Raw genomic sequence first — 19,967 nt, 5'->3', positions numbered from 1 at the left:
AACAGAAATATTCTCTTTCTTATTCAAGGGCTTAAAAATTAGCCATTTCATAGGAATCTTGTACATGTGTATTCCAAAATCCATTTCTTTCCAAAATAGCACAACCTTGATCTTTTTTTTTTTTTTTTTTTTTTTTTGCGGTACGCGGGCCTCTCACTATTGTGGCCTCTCCCGTTGCAGAGCACAGGCTCCAGACGCGCAGGCTCAGCAGCCATGGCTCACGGGCCTAGCCGCTCCACGGCATGTGGGATCTTCCCAGACCGGGACACGAACCCGTGTCCCGTGCAGCGGCAGGTGGACTCTCAACCACTGTACCACCAGGGAAGCCCAACCTTGATCTTCTTAATGTCTAAGGTTATTACTCCAGAAACACATCACCTTACGCAGAGTAATGTCCTCAAAGAAGCCTTGGCCATCCGAATTCTTCTGGACAAACTGAAGACTGCCTATGTTGTCCGGCCCCTTTCTCCAGAGACCAGCAGCCCTGCTGTCTGTTCCGATGTGATTTTGCCTATGTCTGTCACCAGCCTGGACATCAAATTCCAGAATCAGCTCACTGTGAGTGAGGACTAAGAGGTCTACTCCAGGTAACGTTCTTGAATTTCATACTCTGGACTTGACTGCGTGGTCTGGGCTACTCAGGAGACATTTGGAGATGGGTCTCAGTTCCAGTTTGGAAAGCTAAGGGTAACACATACAAAGGATCTCTGTACTACAAATTTGTCTGTTCTCCATCAAAACAAAAGGCTACAAAACTTTCTTCCCACTGAACCAAATGGAAGCACTTACTTATATTCTCATTGGTTATGAGAGGTACAAGAAAAATCATACTTTAAGGAACAGTGTGACGAAAATATTTAGGCAAAAAAATCAAAGGGCTTTGGGAATATGCTTCTGAGAAGGAATAAAGGGGTAAAATAGTGGTTTCCAATCTTTGCTGCACATTGAAATTACCTGGGAATCTTTTGAAAAGCAATGGTGCTTGGATCCCACCCCCAAACATTTTGATTGAATTGGGACAGAGTGCAACTTGGGCATCAGGATTTCTTAAAAGCCCCCAGATGATTCTAATGTATAGCAAAGTGTGGGAACCCGTGGGGTAAAAGTCATCTTGGCTTACACCAAAAGCACACTCAAGTGAAATGTTCTACTGACACTCTGGTAACTCAAAAGCCCTGAAAAGGTTCCACTGCCTATCCAAATTATAACCTCCATACCTGGGTGCATAACAGCTTACATAATTCTCATACCACCTACCTCTCCAGTATTATTTGCCAAACAGGTCCCAGGATGCCCCAACTCGTTGCCTTTGCTGCTGCCGCCTGTCCTGAAATGCCTTTCTTTACCCTCTGCTTTTTGCTGTTTCTGGAAACCCTCCAAGGCCCATCACAAAGCCACCTCTTCTCAGAAGCCTGTCTGATCTTCTTCTTCTTTTGTTTTTGTTTTTTTCTTTTTTAATGTTTTTTGATGTGGACCATTTTTAAAGTCTTTATTGAATCTGTTACAATATTGCTTCTGTTTTATGTTTTGGTTTCTTGGCCAGGAGGCATGTGGGATCTTGGCTCCCCGACAAGGGATCGAAGCCGCGCCCCCTGCGTTGGAAGGCAAAGTCTTAACCACTGGACTGCCAGGGAAGTCCCCTGTCTGATCTTCTTAATCAGATACCTGACTCTTTTTCATGCCCATGGCATGTGTCTTTTCTTTCCCTGTAGCACTCTGCAAGTTCTGCTCGGCACTGCTGGCATTTACCTATTTATCATCTACCTTTCTTCTCTTCCTCCCTCTGACTCTTCCCTTTTTTTTCTTTTTTTTTCAGGTTTGAGCAGAAGACTGTCTCTTTTTATAGCTCATTTTGCATTCTTTTAAAAAATTTATTTTTATTGAAGTATAGTTGACGTACAATATTATATAAGTTTCATGTGTACACATAATGATTCACAATTTTTAAAGGTTATATTCCATTTATAGTTATAAAATATCAGCTATGTTCCCTGTGTTGTACAATATATCCTTGTAGCTTATTTATTTTATATGTAATAGTTTGTACCTCTTAATCCCCTACTCCTAAATTGCCCCTCCCTCCTTCCCTCTCCCCACTGGTAATCACTAGTTTGTTCTCTGTATCTGTGTGACTCTTCCCTTCTTACAGGAATGAGGGGAGTAGGCAAAGGGGCTGCACCTAACCCTCTTCCTAAATCTGAGAAATACAGAATTGAGTTGTTGCTACTGGTCACACCTGATACAAAGCCAGTAGGGGTCTTCATCACAAGCAAGGATGACCCATACATTTTTGGTCATGGGTGAGGAAGGCAGCTCAGAGAACACAGCTCCCATCAAGAGAGGCAAGGTTCTCAAGCTCTATCTAAAGAGAGAGCCTCCAAACAATGGCAGGCAGGAATCCAAGGCTAGAAGCCCAGAATCCTCAGAGCTACAAGGGCTACTAACCAGCAGCAGGTTCACCATTGCCCTTCCCTGACATCTAAAGTACTATCAGCAGGGCAGGGGCCTGAAGCTTAGCTGAGTTTGGAAGTGGCCCAAACACCTAAGCAATGACATACATCTATAAGAAGACCCCACTGGGACTTTGGGTTTTACACATGATTCAGGTAATGAGAAATACATCATAAATATTCTTGCAAATAAAAATCACACTTTGGGCTTCCCTGGTGGCGCAGTGGTTGGGAGTCCGCCTGCCGATGCAGGGGACACGGGTTCGTGCCCCAGTTTGGGACGATCCCACATGCCGCGGAGCGGCTGGGCCCGTGAGCTGTGGCCGCTGGGCCTGCGCGTCCGGAGCCTGTGCTCCGCAATGGGAGAGGCCACAACAGTGAGAGGCCCGCATAACGCAAAAAAAAAAAGTAAATAAAAAAAAAAAAATCACACTTTAATTTTCAGCTACACTCAAGTGCCTAATACTTTTAGTTAACACGCAACTGAAAGGTAATCACATCATGTAATAATTCCTAATAAAAATGAATTAAACTCTCCTGTTAGCTTTCCCCTCTATGTATATCACTTGCTCAGCCTGGAAAAAAAAAAAAAGAATGTGTATCCTCAAGCAGCAGGAAAACTTGCAGGTATCAATACGCCAAAGCAAAAGTGCTTACCAACACCAGGGTTTCCAGAAACACAAACCTACTTGGAGGAAAAAAAATAAAAGAACTGTGCTAAAATTCACTTTAAAATTTAATACAACCAACAGTAACACCATCACCTCAAATTGGCAGAGCCTTGGTTTGCCATGTCGGTGACCTGGGACACTTGGGCTGGGCACAGTGGCAGCCTCCTTGGATTTGCCAAAAGAAAGACATTTTTCTAAAGAATCAGTGTTCCCAGCAGGGAGGACAGTGTGCTTTTCAAGGATGGAATGAAGAGCTGCCCTCTCTCTTTAGCTATATCAGATGATGGAATTTTAAGAATTTAAGACTGACCAAGAGTGAGTCTGAGAAAAAGCAGGAAGGCTGTAAGGAAACCCTTATGCGGTAACTTTATCCAGTCGGGGCACATAAATCAGCAAGGACAACCTTTCTCATGACCTTCTCACCTCTTGCTTTCCTAAATTATTTCCCCAAATTCTCTTTAGAAGGAATTAACTCATTAATGGATGTCTCCTTTTATTTCAAAGCATTAGCTTAAAGCCAGGCAACAGCTGTATTTAAAGGGGGGGCGGGTCGGTGAAGAGAAGCACGTACGCAAAGGAACACCTGGGCTAAGTGCTGGAGAGAAATTGCGCGTGCAGGAAGCACCCGCTTTTATTCCTCCTCTGGTGAAAGGCCTCCGGCTAGTTTAAAACCCTTATCACAAAGCACGTCTCTGCAGAAGGCAAAAATTCTATGAGTAGCACAAATCCTACAGGCTGATCAATAGAAACAATTCTGTGAATCAAGATTTCTTTGTAACAAAATGAACTGTTCACATGCCTCCAAATCTCTGATGTTCTAATACATCTGAAAAGATGGAATGGCTTTTACGTAGTGGACTACAGCACCCTGAGGCAGATAAGGGACCCATAAATGATGATTTCATGGAGAGGTAAGCACTTCAGACCCACTCCCAGTGCTTTTGGCAGAAACAGCCCCTACTGCAGCCCCATCTGCTGCTTTGCTGGCCACAGTCAGACACGTAACCCTGGATGGGTCACAACCCAGTCCTGAGGACGGAGAATTGTGACTACACGAGACCCCATGTGAGCAGGTGGGTCCTCACTCAGGGCGCCCGCACTGCTGTCATTTTCACTTCTTCTTTTTAATGAGAAAGGGCTCTTCCCTTAGAAACACAGAACTTTAAAATGCAGGCTGCTTACTCTGTGGTGGGAGAATGTCAGCTTGTGAAATTTGGAGCACTTACCCCTCTAGTTGCTCCTCTCCTAGGATCTGGCGAAGGTTCTTCAGGAAGGACAAGGAGACCAAGGCATGGGAATGGCGGATCTTCACGTAGCCCGTCACGACCTCAATGAGTCCCATGAAGTTCTCCAGTTCCGAAGCGATGTTGTCTACGGTAAGGGGGGCCGTGTTACTGAGCATTCACTAAGCGTGAGCGGGGCGGACACACTTGGTTTCTCGCAAACGCGTGTGGAGAGCAATTCAGTGCGGGTCTTGTTTTCATGGTGCCACTGAGGTGCTCGGGCTTCACAGGACCCTTGTCCCTTATCAAAAGTGCGTTTCCCTAAGCTTGGCTTTCAACACCCTCGCCTGGGATGGGGCCCCCAAGGCCAGGGAAGGGGAGTTTCTAGAAGGCTGGGTACTGCAGCTCCCAGGCTGATTAACAGAATGTAATATCATAAACACCAGACTGCCAATTAGCAAATGCGGGCACATCTAGGGAACTTCTTTAATATGCTCTGTCAACAGACAGTGCTGCCTCCAAAGTACAAGGGCATGACTAAATAAACAACATTTCCTCGGTCTCATTAGGAACTGCCTTTGCCACATTTCTAGTTCCTAAGATACAGGGATCTATATTTAAAGCTTCCATCTTACTAAGACTGGAAGAAAATGCACCAAAACGTTAACAATGGTTATCGGCAGGTAATTTTAAAAAATTCATTTCTATGCTTCTACGTTTTCTACAATGCACATTCATAACTCTCACACATATAAAATAGTTGGGAACATCGTTGCTAATAGATGTGTCAAAATGACAAGATGTATAAACTGTATTTCCTTTAATTTTGTAGCCTATTTTTTTCTCATAGTAAATAAAAAACATAAACTTCAACTTATGCCAAAATTATAACACATACTATAATGAATTGGGTGTGGTTCAACTAACAGAATTTTACTGTGTATGATTTGTGAAGGCTTACTTAAGAAAAGGTTCTCTTTTGCTTTCAATTGATAAACTTCAAAGAATAAGTGTACTGTCCTCCAGGGTAACACCCTACATTTATGGACAGCTTGATGGTTTTCCAAGAGAAATGAAGGAGAAATTCAAGTTGTAAAGACTAGCGGTTGCCTGCAGTTGATGTTTCAAGGAAAAGATCATGAATTTTAAATGTGGGGTGGGGGACTTCCCTGGTGGTGCAGTGGTTAAGAATCCACCTGCCAATGCAGGGGACATGGATTCAAGCCCTGGTCCGGGAAGATCCCACGTGCCACAGAGCAACTAAGCCCGTGCACCACAACTACTGAGCCTGCACTCTAGAGTGCCACAGAGCAACTAAGCCCGTGCACCACAACTACTGAGCCTGCACTCTAGAGCCCGTGAGCCACAACTACTGAGGCTGTATGCCATGACTACTGAAGCCCATGTGCCTAGAGCCCACACTCCACAACAAGAGAAGCCACTGCAATGAGAAAAGCCTGCGCACCACAACAAAGACCCAACGCAGCCAATAAATAAATAAAATTAAAATAAAATTTAAAAAAATCCTCACGGTCAAAATCTGAAAGATTTATTTTAAAAATAAATAAATAAATAAATGTGGGGCAGGACTCATGCCTTCTAGTAAGGCTGAGGAAGGACCTTTCCAATGAGATGTCTAACCAATTTCCTGTGATGGCTATAAACTGGAAGACACATTTCATCATCATGCACAAATATGTACCAATTCCTTCTCAAATTATACTTCTCCATGGATTTAATTCGTGGATTAAATTTTTATCTTGGGGATAGGAATATAAGAAAAAAAGAAGGGTTAGCCATTTAAAGGATATGTTCTAGGGAATGAGGAAAACTTTTTTAAAAATTAAGAAATCTAGTAAGTGCAAAAAGAATAAAACTGCAGAATACCATGAAAGCAAGAAAATTCTAGCTGTGTGGAAACAAAGTTATCTCTGTTGTAGAGGAGTGAAAGGTGTTGTGAAAATCAAGGGCTATCCAAAAATTCAAAAGAACTAAGCAGAAAACTTGTTGCTGCCATCTCTAAACCGTAAGAATAGAGCTCACGTATTGTACAAATAGTATTAAGGAAAAGTAAATGCGCAGAATAAATAGGACATTTTTGCCCCTCAGACTATAAAAAAAAAGAAAAAAACTTCTTCACAAAAGGATTTAGAAAAAAATTCCTTTCAGCCTCAACTCCTTCTTATATTTCTCCTAGCTTACAAAATTATCAGTACCTTCACCAAGTGGTTCCAGTGGTGGAGAACTTAAGGCACCGTTACTAGAAGCCCTTGTCAATTACAGATCAGAACTGAAAGTATCACCAAATAAGTCAACAGGAAATGCTTCACACAAATGCAATTACCAGGAACGCCAGCCATCTACTGCAAATAATGGGGATCCTGTAGAGGGTGAGATCGAAGCTTTAAATGCATGATGACATACATATACTTTTATCTCTTTTGGTTCTCAGAAATAAATTTGGAGATTGGCCACTTTTGGACTGAATAAAATTTTAAAATGATATCATTAAACTCTTCCCTTGCTCAGTATCTTCAATATATCCAAGTAACCAAGACTCTGGACTTAAAGCTCTGTGGACTTGGCTCCGGCTGGAGACTGCTGAGTCACACCTTTGATCCATCTGTCTCTTCTGGGGTTTGTACGTGTTGGGATGTGTGTATCCTGCGTAAGATGTGACTTAAGAAAGATGAGGGATGACCCTCTGAAGAAACAAATGCTGTGCCAATGGCTGAAAATCAGACGGCCTTTCAATCTGTTTTTTATCTTTAAGGGAAACTCAAAGGAGGGGCATTGAGCATGAGGCTTACGCACCATGTTGTTTTTCTAGGCCCATATTTTAGTTGTGAGTCATGGATGAGTAGGAAAAGCATCAACAAAAGAAAACCAAGAGATCTGGCCCTCTCTTCCAGGGAGATGGAATACTTACTGCCGCGTCGGATATTAATGAGTAGATTGCCCTTGAAGATGGTGCATCCTTGGAGCATCTGAGCAGAAGTGACAGAATCAATGGTCTTTGTCTTTTTCTCTTCCTCACACACTTTGGGACAAGGGCCTTCGCAAGGGATGCAGTACATGCTGTTGAAAATAAACCAACCCAAAACACAGAGAGCTGAGTCTGTCTTCTTGCATTAAAAAAAATCATAAAGATATGCTTTTATTCTAGGTGTCTTTACAGTCCACATTACAAAAAGCAACCGGTGGAAGCATTCAAGTGGTCACACTGTTTCTTATCCCCAAGCCTACCCAGGATAAACCACTCAAATTGCAACCAAAAGGAGAAACTGCCTACAAAGGAAAAGCATGCTGCCTGTTTCCAGACAAAACACATGATACACCCTTGAGGCATGTGTGTATCATAGGCTGGGACTGGTGAGCCAGCTGGTCCCATGTGGGAGAAACAGCTTTGCAGAAAGAAAGCACCTGGGGTTCCCAAGAAGAACAGAACTGTTCTCTGATGTTGTGGCCCCTGCTGGCACACCCTGGAGGAGCCACGGGGAGAGTGGACAGGGACAGCAAAGGGACGGCAGAGTCTCTGCCACTAACGGGAATCTAACTCCTGCAGCCAGCGGTCCAGCAAAGTCCAATGAGGGATTCCAAAAGGCATGTGCTATAGCACAGATCCATTATTTTCTTGCTAAAGCACAACTGAAATAATTTCTTGACAGTGTTTGGCAGAAACTTGTAAATTGATCCAAGCGTTGTTTTCGCTGCATACACAATAAAAACAAGGAAATTCCATTACTTTGTAATAAGCTCCTATTTCACATGCAATCTTGAACATGCCACAAACCACCAACAGTCAGGGACCAGTGAGTGACGCTGGCACTTTTCCTGCTTACCTACCCTTATTTAGGAAACAGTGGACAAAACACTAATCCAGCTGCTGAACCACAGAAAGTTCGGTCAATTTCCAAACAAATAAATGATACAACATTATGGGATGTGTGTGTAATAGGACGGTGAATTGGAGAGCCACTATATTTACATGATGGTTCTTGAATGATCGTTCAAACTTCATGAAGTGAAAAACAGTCAAGGAAACAGTGTAAGTTATAGCTCTTAGCATTAAGTACCCCTACCCCGAAACTTACTGCATATTTAAGGCAAAGATGAAGGGTTTTGTTTAAAAGCTTATAGATAAATAAAATTTTCCTACTGTTTTCTTATTTCATATTGGGAGAACAGGAGGCAAGGTTTCCAAAGGAACTGGGCCAACCATAGCAACGGAGGTTTCTCCCTTCTCTAACATCACACTCAACATGCTCACTTCTAGAGTAGGTAGCAGCTTTTCTTCAGTACTCTTTGTTGGTCTTTTATTGCTTCTAATTTACCTACAAACCAGATAATGCCCCACCTCCCTTTTTAAACACTTTTTATTTTGAAATAATTACAGACACACAGAAAGTTGCAAAAATAGTACAGAAAGGTTCTGCGTACCCTTCACCTGGTTCCCCCAATGGTTGCATCTTACATAATGATAAAGCAATATCAACACCAGGAAACTAACACAGGTACAATGCCTGCATATACTTACATGTCATCTTATCACCTGTGTAATCACCATAACCAGCTAGCCCATCACCACAAACATCTCCCTTGTGCTACCCGTACAGTCACCCTGCCCCCACATCTCTAACTCACGGCAACCACTGATCTATTCTCCATCTCTATTATGTTGTTATTTTGAGAATGTTATATAAATGCAATCATATGGTGTGTGACCTTGTGAGACTGGCTTTTTTCACACAGCATAATGTCCTTGAGATCCATCCATGCTGTGTGTGTTTGAATGGTTTGTTTCTTTATACTGTTGATTGATATTCCATGGTGTGATGGATCACGGTTTGCTTAGCCGTTTACCTATTGTGGAGCATCTGTGCTGTTTCCAGTTTTTGGCTGTTACAAATGAAGCTGCTACAAATAACTGTGTACCTGGTTTTTGTGGGAACCTAAGTTTTCATTTCTCTGTGGTAAATGTTCAGGAGTGTAACTTCTGGGTTGCAGGTTAAGTGTATGTTTAGTTCCCCCTGACATTTTATTCAAATAGCAATTTCTGAACCAAACACCTTTCTTAAAATGTCTAGGAATCATCCAGCACTTAAAAAAAAATGTTTTTCTAAGAAAGTGCTCTGATTACATGTTGATAGTTTAAGCGTCCTCAAATCCATTCTGGTATACACAGTATTAAAAAATAAATATTTTAAAGTAAGGGTCAAATAGCCCTTAAAGGCTGAGAGGGGGATTTATTAGTTCTTGACGGCATTTTATTTTAAAGTGTAAAAGGGAGATCTGTAGCTTTGAACAGACTGTAAGCACTGGTAGGAAAAATAACAGCTCAATTCTTTGAAAAATGAATTACAGTAGAAGAAACTGTCACAGTACACAGCACATCCCACTTTGCCCGCTACTCTGGCAGCTGCAGATGACTGAATGCCTCCAGACACCACAGGAAACACACCCGAAAGGCAAAGAAGTTATGACCCAAGGCCATGCACCAGCTGCCTCATCTTGGCCCCCACCCCTGGGGAGGAACTGTGGCTGAGCCTTAACTGGGTTCCAGGCACTGCCCAGGGTACTGGCAAAGCCTTTTTAAGTTCTAGGGCTGCCAATAAAATGTGAGTAAAATGTGGCATACTTATTTTGGGTGGAATATGTATACTCTCCAGTTCACTGGCATCCCTGGCACATTTACCATTTTAAAGTATTTAAAGTAACTTTTACTATAATAACCGTTACAGAAATGATGACAGGTAGAAAGCTCTACACTTCACTTTATGAAATAATGTGAGCTTTACCTTTGATTTGAAGTTAAGCCTATGGAAGGAGCAACATCTCCAAATATTACACCAGAAACAGATTCCCCTTTACCAAGACTTGCTTGATGAGGTTTGCAGAAACAGAAGGCAGCAAACAGAAGGGAAGTTACACGTTATACTCAAAATGAATGTTTCCTTTTCCAATGGTATTTTATATTTGTAGAATAGTTTTATTTTGAAGAACCTCGAAACGTAAGGATCCTCTGGTGCTAATCACGAAGTAGGCATTTAGTCCATTACAACAGAATTACTCTCTCCTAAGAGTTCTCTGCTCTGCTCCAGAGGAGGAAACAGCATCCGCAAATCTCTAGTCTTCTCTTGCTTCCAGGGTTATAGTCCTGTATTTTGTAACAATTCTGGCATTGCTTTTTCAAAAACTTAAAACCAATTCACAGAAGTCCAGTTGGCATGCACGAGAGGGATGCTGTTTGCCGTAAGGAACTTCTTTGCTTCCCAAGAGAAGTCTCAATGTTCAGGAAGCAAAATGAGAGAGACAGAGAAAACTGAGGGAGGGTGAAGGGTTCGTGTGTGTGTAGGAGGTGCTGATGGAACAAACTGCTTGCTCTTAGTGGCAGCTAGTTCAGGCAGGACGGGAGACAGTGCTAAGAGACTTTGAGGCCTGCTCACTGCCTTAAGGATGCTGGTGGGCTGGCCGTGTCTTCCTTCCCGCACTCCCAAAGCCTTCACTGGTCTAGTGTTGAGTAGCATCGAGGGTGAGAAAACCTCAACCTACAGTCTCCCCCACCGGCCTGCTGCTGAGGGTGGCAGCCCTGCATGTGCACAGGGGGTCAGTGACCTCCGGGGACCTGAGCCCACAAATCAGGTACTTAATTCCAAACGGCCAGGCAGTAGGCTTTCAAACCAAAAAGACTCCCCATTGCTCTTACAGTCATCATAAACTGAAGTTATACCAGCCCTCTGCGGTGGCCCCCCTCCCTTAACCTCCCCAGGGTCCCACCCGGATGGAGCCACTGGCAGCATCAACCTTTCTGCCCCCCGGGCCCCAACACTGACCTCTGGCTGCCGTTGCGGATGAAGCCCGACGGGCACTCCTGCATGCACTCGCCGTCGTGGATCACGAAGCCCTCGGAATCGCTGCTCTCAGCGTTGGGGATGTTGGCGCAGAAGTCACGGTCCACACAACGCCAGCCCTCGAAGCGGTAGGTGTTGGGCGGGCAGCTGGGCACACAGACACCGGCATAGTAGTAGTGGCGGCAGGCCACGCAGGCCGTGTCGTTGTCGGGCGCGCTGCAGCTGCCCAGGCACTCGGGGTGGCAGCACTCGTGGTTCTCCGTGCACGCCCGCTTCCCGCACGTGCTCGGGCACACTGTGGGTGACAGGCAGGGTGTGAGGCTGGCTGAGAGCCAGATCGCTCCACCTGGCACAATCCAACCCATCAACCACAACGCGATCCCCAAATGGAACGTCACTGGGCATTGGACGTGAATCAACAGTATTACATATTGAGAATTTCATTAAGGCAGGGAGCAAATACTCTGCGTTTGGAGTCAGGTGAGCAGGGTTTAATATCTAGCCTCTCCTACTTGACTATGTTTGGTCTTGGAGGAGTCCTTACCATCTTTGACCTTGATCCTCTCTTCTCATCTACAGAATGGGGTAATAATACCCATCTTGAAAGGTTACCTGTGGCATGCGTGACACCGTGGAAGCCCTATGTGGACAATACAGTTTATTATTACCTTAGAAGGCATTATATGTGCTACTTAATCTGCATTTTTGCATATGTTCCTTATTGAAATATCTTGAAAAGCCTTAGTGTGCAGAAATGCTCATTTATTTTTGAAATGGTTAAACTAGGATATGCTGACAAAATAGCTTTATAAAAGTTTGTGCATGCCTGTATCATATCAAAGGTCTTACCCCAAATAAGCAATGATATCTCAACCTAATATATCACAGAGAAGTCCCCATGTCTGATGGTAATTCTCAAATATAAGAAAGTGGGTGGGTGGGCAGTGTCTCGATCCCAGAGGACCATAGGATATTATAAACTATCTACCCTGACTCCCTCTATGCTAAAGTTAAGTGAAAGCAGTGTCTAAAAACAAGAGATCCACAGTTTTTGTCCCAAATAGATGAGCTGGCATTTATTTCCATAACAATGCTGTAAGGATCACACTCTAGGGGCTGTTCGCCTTACTAGCCAGTAAAGTGTAAGTCAACAAAATATGAAATCTGGTTTGCATTATATGCTTCCTACTTTTTCCTTGAGTTGGAAAACAACAGAAAATTATTTAAATATGTATATTATTGACTCTGACATGCATTATTTAGTGAAGATTCTATTATTTTCTTTATAATAAAAAAAGATGAAAAAATCAGAGATCATAGATAAGAAAATACATAGAATATCTAGTCCGCTTGATCACAATGTCATCTTAACAGTACCTCCATGGAGACCCTCCCAGATCATTTCCTACGCATGTGCATGCACATATAAATATCTATAAAAAAGGATCAAGTCATTCTGAAAGCATTTTTTGGCATAACATACTGTGAATTCGACAATAATTTAACAGCTGCGTTGCATGCCATAACACAGTGTATCGTAAGTTATAATCAGTCTCCTACTATTAGACATTTCATTTATTGCCAACATTTTATTAGTACAATGAGCACTCAATCTTCATGAGAATTCTTAATTATTTCAGTAGAATCAATTTCCAGAGTTAGCCTTGCTGGGTCAAACTGTCCTCTGGGAAGTTGGTACCAATTTACACATCCACTAGCTGCATAGAGGAGTACCTTATTTTACTGCCAAGAGGTGCATTTAAAAACAGGTATCAGAACCTGGACATTCAAATGAATACTATCACCTCAGAAGAAACAGACAAATTCTCATGATACTGTCAGGCTTAAAATAATTTTGCAAGTTTCTTATCTGATCATCATTTTTGGCTGAGACAAATAGGTGGCCTTCCATTATTTATTCTTACCTATTTTGGTAATAAAACCTTGATTTTTAATTGGGCATTTGCCACCCAGTTACATATTATATCTCCCAGCCTCTCTTGTAGCTAGAAGTGACCTAAGTTCTAGGCAGTGAGACGCTAGAAAACTTTTGGGGTGGAACTTCCCAGAAGAGTCCTTAAAGCAGAGGGGGTACATCTTTCCTCCTCATTGCTGGCTGGAATGCAGGTGTAATGCCTGAAGCTCAAGCAGCCATCTTGGGCCATGAGGTGACACATAAAGAACAGTGGAGGGTCTTCCCTGGTGGTGCAGTGGTTAAGAATCTGCCTGCCAATGCAGGGGACGCGGGTTCGAGCCCTGGTCCAGGAAGATCCCACATGCCGTGGAGCAACTAAGCCCGTGCGCCACAACTACTGAGCCCGCGAGCCACAACGACTGAGCCCACGTACCACAACTACTGAAGCCCATGCGCCTAGAGCCCATGCTCTGCAACAAGAGAAGCCACCACAATGAGAAGCCCACGCACCACAACAAAGAGTAGCCCCCACTTGCCGCAACTAGAGAAAGCCTGCACGTAGCAATGAAGACCCAAAGCAGCCATAAATAAATAAATAAATAAAACAACTCATTAAAATCTATTAAAAAAAAAAAAAGAACAGTGGAGCATGATAAAAGGAACTTGGTCCTTCATGACTGTGTAGCCAGTAGGCTAACCCTGGACTGCTTACCTCTAGATTTCTTTACATGAATAAGAAATAAACTTGTGTCTTGTTTAAGCACCTGCTATTCGTTAGATGCAACTGAATGAATCCCAACTAAGTGTCTTCAGAGCCAACGTATAATATAAGCAAAGAAGAAGACTGTTCCTGTTGGTCTATGTCATTTTTGTTTACCAGAACTGCCTCTCAATGACTTCTGTCTGTTTCCACAAACTAATCTACCCAACAGATTACAAGGAGTAAAGATCTCTAGTCACGCCAAAAAGGTACATTGTTGGAGGAGCTCCTAAAATGTTGGGATACATATACAGTCTACCAAGGGGATCATCCTGAAGTTGATAACACCAATTTGAATGTACAAGCTTAGTGTATTTGCAGTAAATGCACGCACACACCACACACACTTTACTCTCAAATCTCACACTTAATCTAATAATCACATAGATTAAATGACTATTTAAGTTCAAATATATCCATTACAGAAGTAACTTCAATGTCCAAGATCTAAAGAAGCAATAAAATTGCAAACCCTTAAGTTCAAGTTTTTAAACTAAAAACAAGAGAACTTAAGTCCGCCTATCCTTCATTTACTCATCCACTTAGCAACTATTTATTGAATGTGCACTGCACCTGTGTGCCAGGCCCTGTTCTTAAGAGATGGACAATACACCAGGTAAGAACAGGAGTGTGTAGTGGTGTACAGCCTGCCCAGGGCACCTGGGTTCCCGGGAAGGCTTCACAGAGGTGTGGAGGCTGGAACTGAAAGCTGAAAGCTGAGGAGGATAAGAATAACACAGATGAAATCACATGTAAATATGTGTAAAAGCAACTGAGTTTCTGTGGTGGGAGAACTGGGTGCTCGTGAAGATGGCAGGGGTCCCGTAACAGGTGATGCTGGGAGAGAGGAGGGGGGCAGCTCAAAGAAGCATTGTAGGCCTGTCTGAGGGGTTTAGGCTCTTTGGTGGATAATGGGCATCACAAAGCTTTTGGGCAGGAGAGTGATGTGGTCTAATTTTCATATTTGAAAGGTCATCTGGCAGCAACACAGAGGGTTATGATGACCAGAGGGGGCAGAGCTAAAAGAAGAGGGATGAAGCCAGAGGAGAAATGTTATGCTGTCCCTACAAAGTTCATGTTATATAATACATCTGTGAGGTTCACATAGTTAAAGTGAAACTAGCTGTAGAAACCATGCTCACGGTGTCACAGCACAAACCTGCCGATTGAGCACACACCCCATTCAGAGCACTGAAGTCCCCGGAGCTGCTCATCAGCCATCAGCCACCACCAGGCTTTGTGTTTGGAGGAAGGAAAATTGATTAAGAATCTTACGATCATCATCAGAGACTAACCGGGGACAATATTTACTTGTAAAACCCTTCTTTCCTTGCTTACAATTTAAATAAAATGCTATATAAAATGACGAGTAGCAGACATCAATATTAAAAAGCTATTAATGTAGTATTAAAAACTAAGAGCATTTAAAAGAATAGAAAAATGCCCCTGTGCACTTGCTTAGATTCAAACATAAATGTTGGGCATTTCCAGTAGAAAGAAAAAAAAAAAACCTGACAAAGTATCTGTAGATATGTTTTGCATTCCATTCCCCATTCCACTGAAGCAGCATCTCTGGGCAGTGGTCCATTGCAAACCGCCCCCCCCACCGCCCCCTCCCGAGGTGCATTACTAGAATTGCACCGTCAGTCAGTTCTTGCAACAAGCAGCACACAGGCTAGGGAATTAGGGTTTTGTTTCAGTAATGGGAGCTACTTCAGAAGGAATTTCAGTTAAGCTTAAATTAGGTAAAATCCTATTCTTTAAAGATGGAACAATTCCTCTTAAAGGGATCACAAATCAAGATCACAAATCTTCTACATCACATGATGCAACTGTACACAAACATGTATCAAATGCTTTTGGGGAATAAAAAAAGGGGTGTGATAGGGAGAGGGAGAGAAAGGTGACTATTTGCTGGAGGACAAACCCCAGGGATGGAAGCCAGTGTTCCCCTGGCTGCAGCACCACCTGAGAGGACTCTGGGAGGGAGGCAGGGGAGCCGGCGGAAGTTCAGGATTAGAGAGTCCTGGAGCCAGCCCCAGAAGCCCGCTGTAAATTTTGCCTCATCTCAATGTATATAAATATTATTAGTGTTCAGGACTATTAAGGGATTTCTTGAAAAGCCCCGGGCAGTGTGTCTCGCCAGCAGACGGATGGCTGCTTCACACGAGAGCCAAAACTTAAAATTTAGTACAGTTACCAAATTTCCAATTACAGAGCTAAGGGAGAAAGGAAGGGAACTTCTTCCCTGGCTTCCATGAATAAGGAGCACACCTAGCATGATGAAAGGCATTTCTACTTTTTAAAAATAAAAGGAAAATGGAAGGTGCTATAAATTAACAAATACACAGCGGGGAAAGCAAATTGATTTTGCCCATGAGATCTTTCTATTCATTGGAATTTTTACAATGACCAACAATAACAAGCGCCTATGTAAACTGTTGGAAAAGCTAACACAGGTCCCACATCTACACTAAAAGGATTCGTTCAGGGTCACAATCCCATAAAAATGAGGCACTGCATTTAAAAGCTCATTTTCTTCATTTTGGGGGACAGCAAAAAAAGTCACATACATCAACCTTTAACTCTCTTCCTCCTTCCCTGAGTCCTTATATTTATTAAATTCTTTCTAGGGATTTTAAAAACCTTTCTTTCTGTACTTGCCAATAAGCCCTTTAACAATCTTTACCTCAGAGAAACTATTTTTAAAAGCATATTTTGGAAGAGAAGATGGAGAACTCATCCTCTTCACAGGGAACAAAAATGGAAAAGGGGCCACTTAGCCATACAACTTCAAAAAACACAAACATTCTATACCAAATAATTTCTTTTTTATTTTTAAACATCTTTATTGGAGTACAATTGCTTTACATTGTTGTGTTAGTTTCTGCTGTATAACAAAGTGAATCAGCTATACGTATACATATATCCCCATATCTCCACCCTCTTGAGTCTCCCTCCCCCCCCCACCCCTCTAGGTGGTCACAAAGCACCAAGCTGACCTCCCTGTGCTATGCGGCTGCTTCCCACTAGCTATGTATTTTACACATCCCAAATAATTTCTAAAGGATAGAACCAGTTCATGGATGTTGAAATAAGGTCAAGTTTCTGAATCAAAATACAGACTGGTATAGGGTCCTCTCAGGTATTTCCGGGTACCCTAAGGGACACACCACTGTTCCATATAAAAAGAGGGTGACTTTCCTAAGAGACAGGCATCACTATGCATTAAGGTGAACTGCTGCTAACTCCAGGAAAGCACACTTTGACTTCCCAAGTACATCAGAGAGACATGTGGTCCAGAGAGATTTTGTGGTTTTCTTGCCCAGCCAGGAGAGAAACTGATTCCATCAGACACTGTGGGGTGTGGGGGAGGAGAGGGGAGGGAAACCCCAGCTGGGTCAACTGAACTCACAGCAGCCCCCCACCCCCCAAGCACAGCCAGAAATCTACCCAAAGCTGTCGGCATTCTCCTCCAGAGAGCACTGAGCCACAGCTAAGGATGAGAAAGGCTCCTTTGACTATTAAATACATCAGCCAGGTCCTAGGCCCAGTTCTGCAGGCTCAGCAGGTGAGACAGCCCAGCCCCTGAGGACGAGCAGTGGGAATATGAGGGGCAAGCAAAGGGCCAGTAAGGAGGGCTTCCCAGGGGAAGGGAGCACCAGAACCCGGCTTGAAAGGCCAGTAGGAGCTAGCAGGTGCATGGGGGTGATGGCAGGGCTGATGGGGAGCGAGGGTCAGAGAACCAGACTCAGCATGACTGCAGGACCCAGGCTTTGGGACCTGGGTGGGTGGGGGAGATTGGGAGGAAAGATGGGTAGACGGAGGCAGAGAGCCACAAGATAGGAGTTTGGCACATTCTTAAGAGAAAAGAGATGCTGTCTGAGGATTTTAAACAGGGAGTCACATGAGTAGATATGCATTTTAGAAGGCTCACTCTGGCTGCTAAGTGGAAAAGAGAATGGAACGATGACCCGCAGGGCCACGGTCGCCATCTCTGCGAGCACCGACAGCGGCCCAGACTAAGGGGGCAGCAGCACAGATGGGGAAAAGCAGGCAGATTAATGTGGTGAATTACGTTTTTTTCCGCCCCCAGCAGGGGTAGCGAGAGATTGGTTCTGTTCGGGATGTGCTGTTTTCTGCACACGTCCAGATGGAAATGCCTGGCATGCGGCTGCATGGAGGTAACATCATGGGGCGCGGTCAGCAGACAGATGCAGAGGAGTCCGGGAGGGAGGGACATCTGAGGAGTGCCAACAGGACCCAGGACAGAATCCCCAGGCTACCACCACCCATGGGGGCCCCGCAGCACCCACTAGAGTCCCTGCTCCTTTCATATACCTCCACTCTTTTAAAATAACCCACACAAGTGGATTTCCATATATTCACCTATGAATTCTGGGTCCCATGTTGCTACCCCTCTCTGCCACCCTCCTTGACAAAGTTCAGGTTTAAGTAATGATAATAATATATTTATGGAATTCTTCTTATAAGCCACACAAACATCAGAGCAAGGACTTAAAGAGGAGGTTGGGCCCCACTGCTTTCTCTTTGATCATCAAATCAAACCAGTGCTGAAAGAGACCCTCGCCTTCAGGGCTGCTTCTGAAGCCTGCAGGCCCTGCTGCTTTTGGAGCTCCACGCTGGTCCTTTCTGCAAAGAAGGTGGGTGAACCACCTTGGTTGGATGTTCCAGTTGGACAGAAAGGGTATCCCATCTCCAGGAGCCATGATGGACTGCAGAGAGGTCAGGGAAAACCCACCTCAGGCCAGGGAGCCCATGGCCTTTCATCCTGTGAAATAATCTTCGAGCTCTCCTGCCTTTTGACCTCATGCACACACATTCCTCCCGACCCATCACTCCAAGCGGAGACACCCATCAAAGGGGCAGACAGGTGAGGAGCAGCAAGGCTTCTCAGGCTCAGGGAGAAGCTACATTTCACCCCAGTGTATTATTCTGTAGTTCTCTAAATACGTCAGCTAGGATGGAAAAGCAAGCTTACACGAAAATGCTTAGACCCATGAAATAAATCGAAAATAAACCTGGCACAACTGTGTGTGAGCTCCACTCACACATATACGTATGAATGTGTATATATATTTATAAAACGTACATATATATAATGACTAAAGCACAATTTTCTCAAAAAGGAGACAAGAAGAATCTTTCAAGTTTCTTGACATCTTGAGAAACTGCTACTGTAAAACTCCAGAGGACCACTGCCTAGAAATCCCAGGTGGAGTTTCCAACAACTTCAACTGGCTTCTGCCTGGAAAACTATAGCCATTAAGTTGAATTTAGTGGTAACCCTGGTGTCTTAAACATTCAGAAAGGAAAGTTGCATCTGCAACAACATTTCTCTTTTCAAAGTCAAAAGAAACCACCTCCTGTGTAGGAGAAAACATTCTATTAATACCACAGTAGTGGCCAGACTAAGAGACAATGTAATGGTTAGAACCTGAAGATACTTCAGTTTCTCTGTTTGAAGCAGAAAGGGTTAGCGCCAGCAACAGAGTTTGGGGAAGGCACCTGGGGCACACAGAAAGGTCCCAGAACAGAGCTCTCGGTGAGCCTGGAGAGGCTGGTTAGCAAAAGGGGGGCCACGGTTCCTGAACCTATTAATGTAGTGAGCCTGAAAGCGCTCATTTTCTCCCAAGACTAGAGTGTACGGACGAGTTCCTCCTTGTGATCTTTGAAGGTGTTTCCAAGACTCAGTTTTGAGTCAGCTTCCTTCCTAAGAGGAAGGGTCCTGACACAAGAATGTGTCAGCAGATGGACTTTCTGCAATACTGGGTACAGAGAGGGGGCAAGAGTGACATACTTTCCCTCCGCATCACTCGCCTCCCATCACCTGTCTTCTCCAACCTTCACATTCTTTTGAGGGGCTGTGAGGTGGCAGAGACACTTCAGAACTTGCAGGAGCAGAGACCCTCTTGCAAGAAGCTCCCAGGGCCCTTAGATCTGCCCCGGTTCAAATGCAACCAGGACTTCTGCAGCCATGTTCTGCCTTTCGTCGAACCCTGGATCCTCAGAGTTGAAAGGAAGTTAAGAGGTCATCATCCCATGCCTGTCTGAGGTGCTGCTCTTCAAAAACCTA

General features: G+C 43.8%; 1 protein-coding gene across 2 annotated transcripts in view; it reads right to left on the bottom strand.

Moving 5' to 3' along the window:
- IGF1R (insulin like growth factor 1 receptor) overlaps positions 1–19,967 on the bottom strand; it is a 299,224-nt gene that overhangs the window by 48,534 nt on the left and 230,723 nt on the right. For both annotated transcript variants that reach the window (XM_082647870.1, XM_082647871.1), the window contains exons 3-5: positions 11,178–11,490; positions 7,274–7,422; positions 4,348–4,492 (exon numbers count right to left, since the gene is read on the bottom strand). In XM_082647870.1, coding sequence (XP_082503996.1) covers positions 4,348–4,492; positions 7,274–7,422; positions 11,178–11,490 — 607 coding nt within the window. The remainder of the gene's footprint in view (positions 1–4,347; positions 4,493–7,273; positions 7,423–11,177; positions 11,491–19,967) is intronic.

Source organism: Grampus griseus (assembly GCF_964374135.1).
Source record: "Grampus griseus genome assembly, chromosome: 2".
Taxonomy (NCBI): domain Eukaryota; kingdom Metazoa; phylum Chordata; class Mammalia; order Artiodactyla; family Delphinidae; genus Grampus; species Grampus griseus.
The sequence above is the reverse complement of the archived record's forward strand: the minus strand, read 5'-3'. Positions and strand labels throughout refer to the sequence as shown.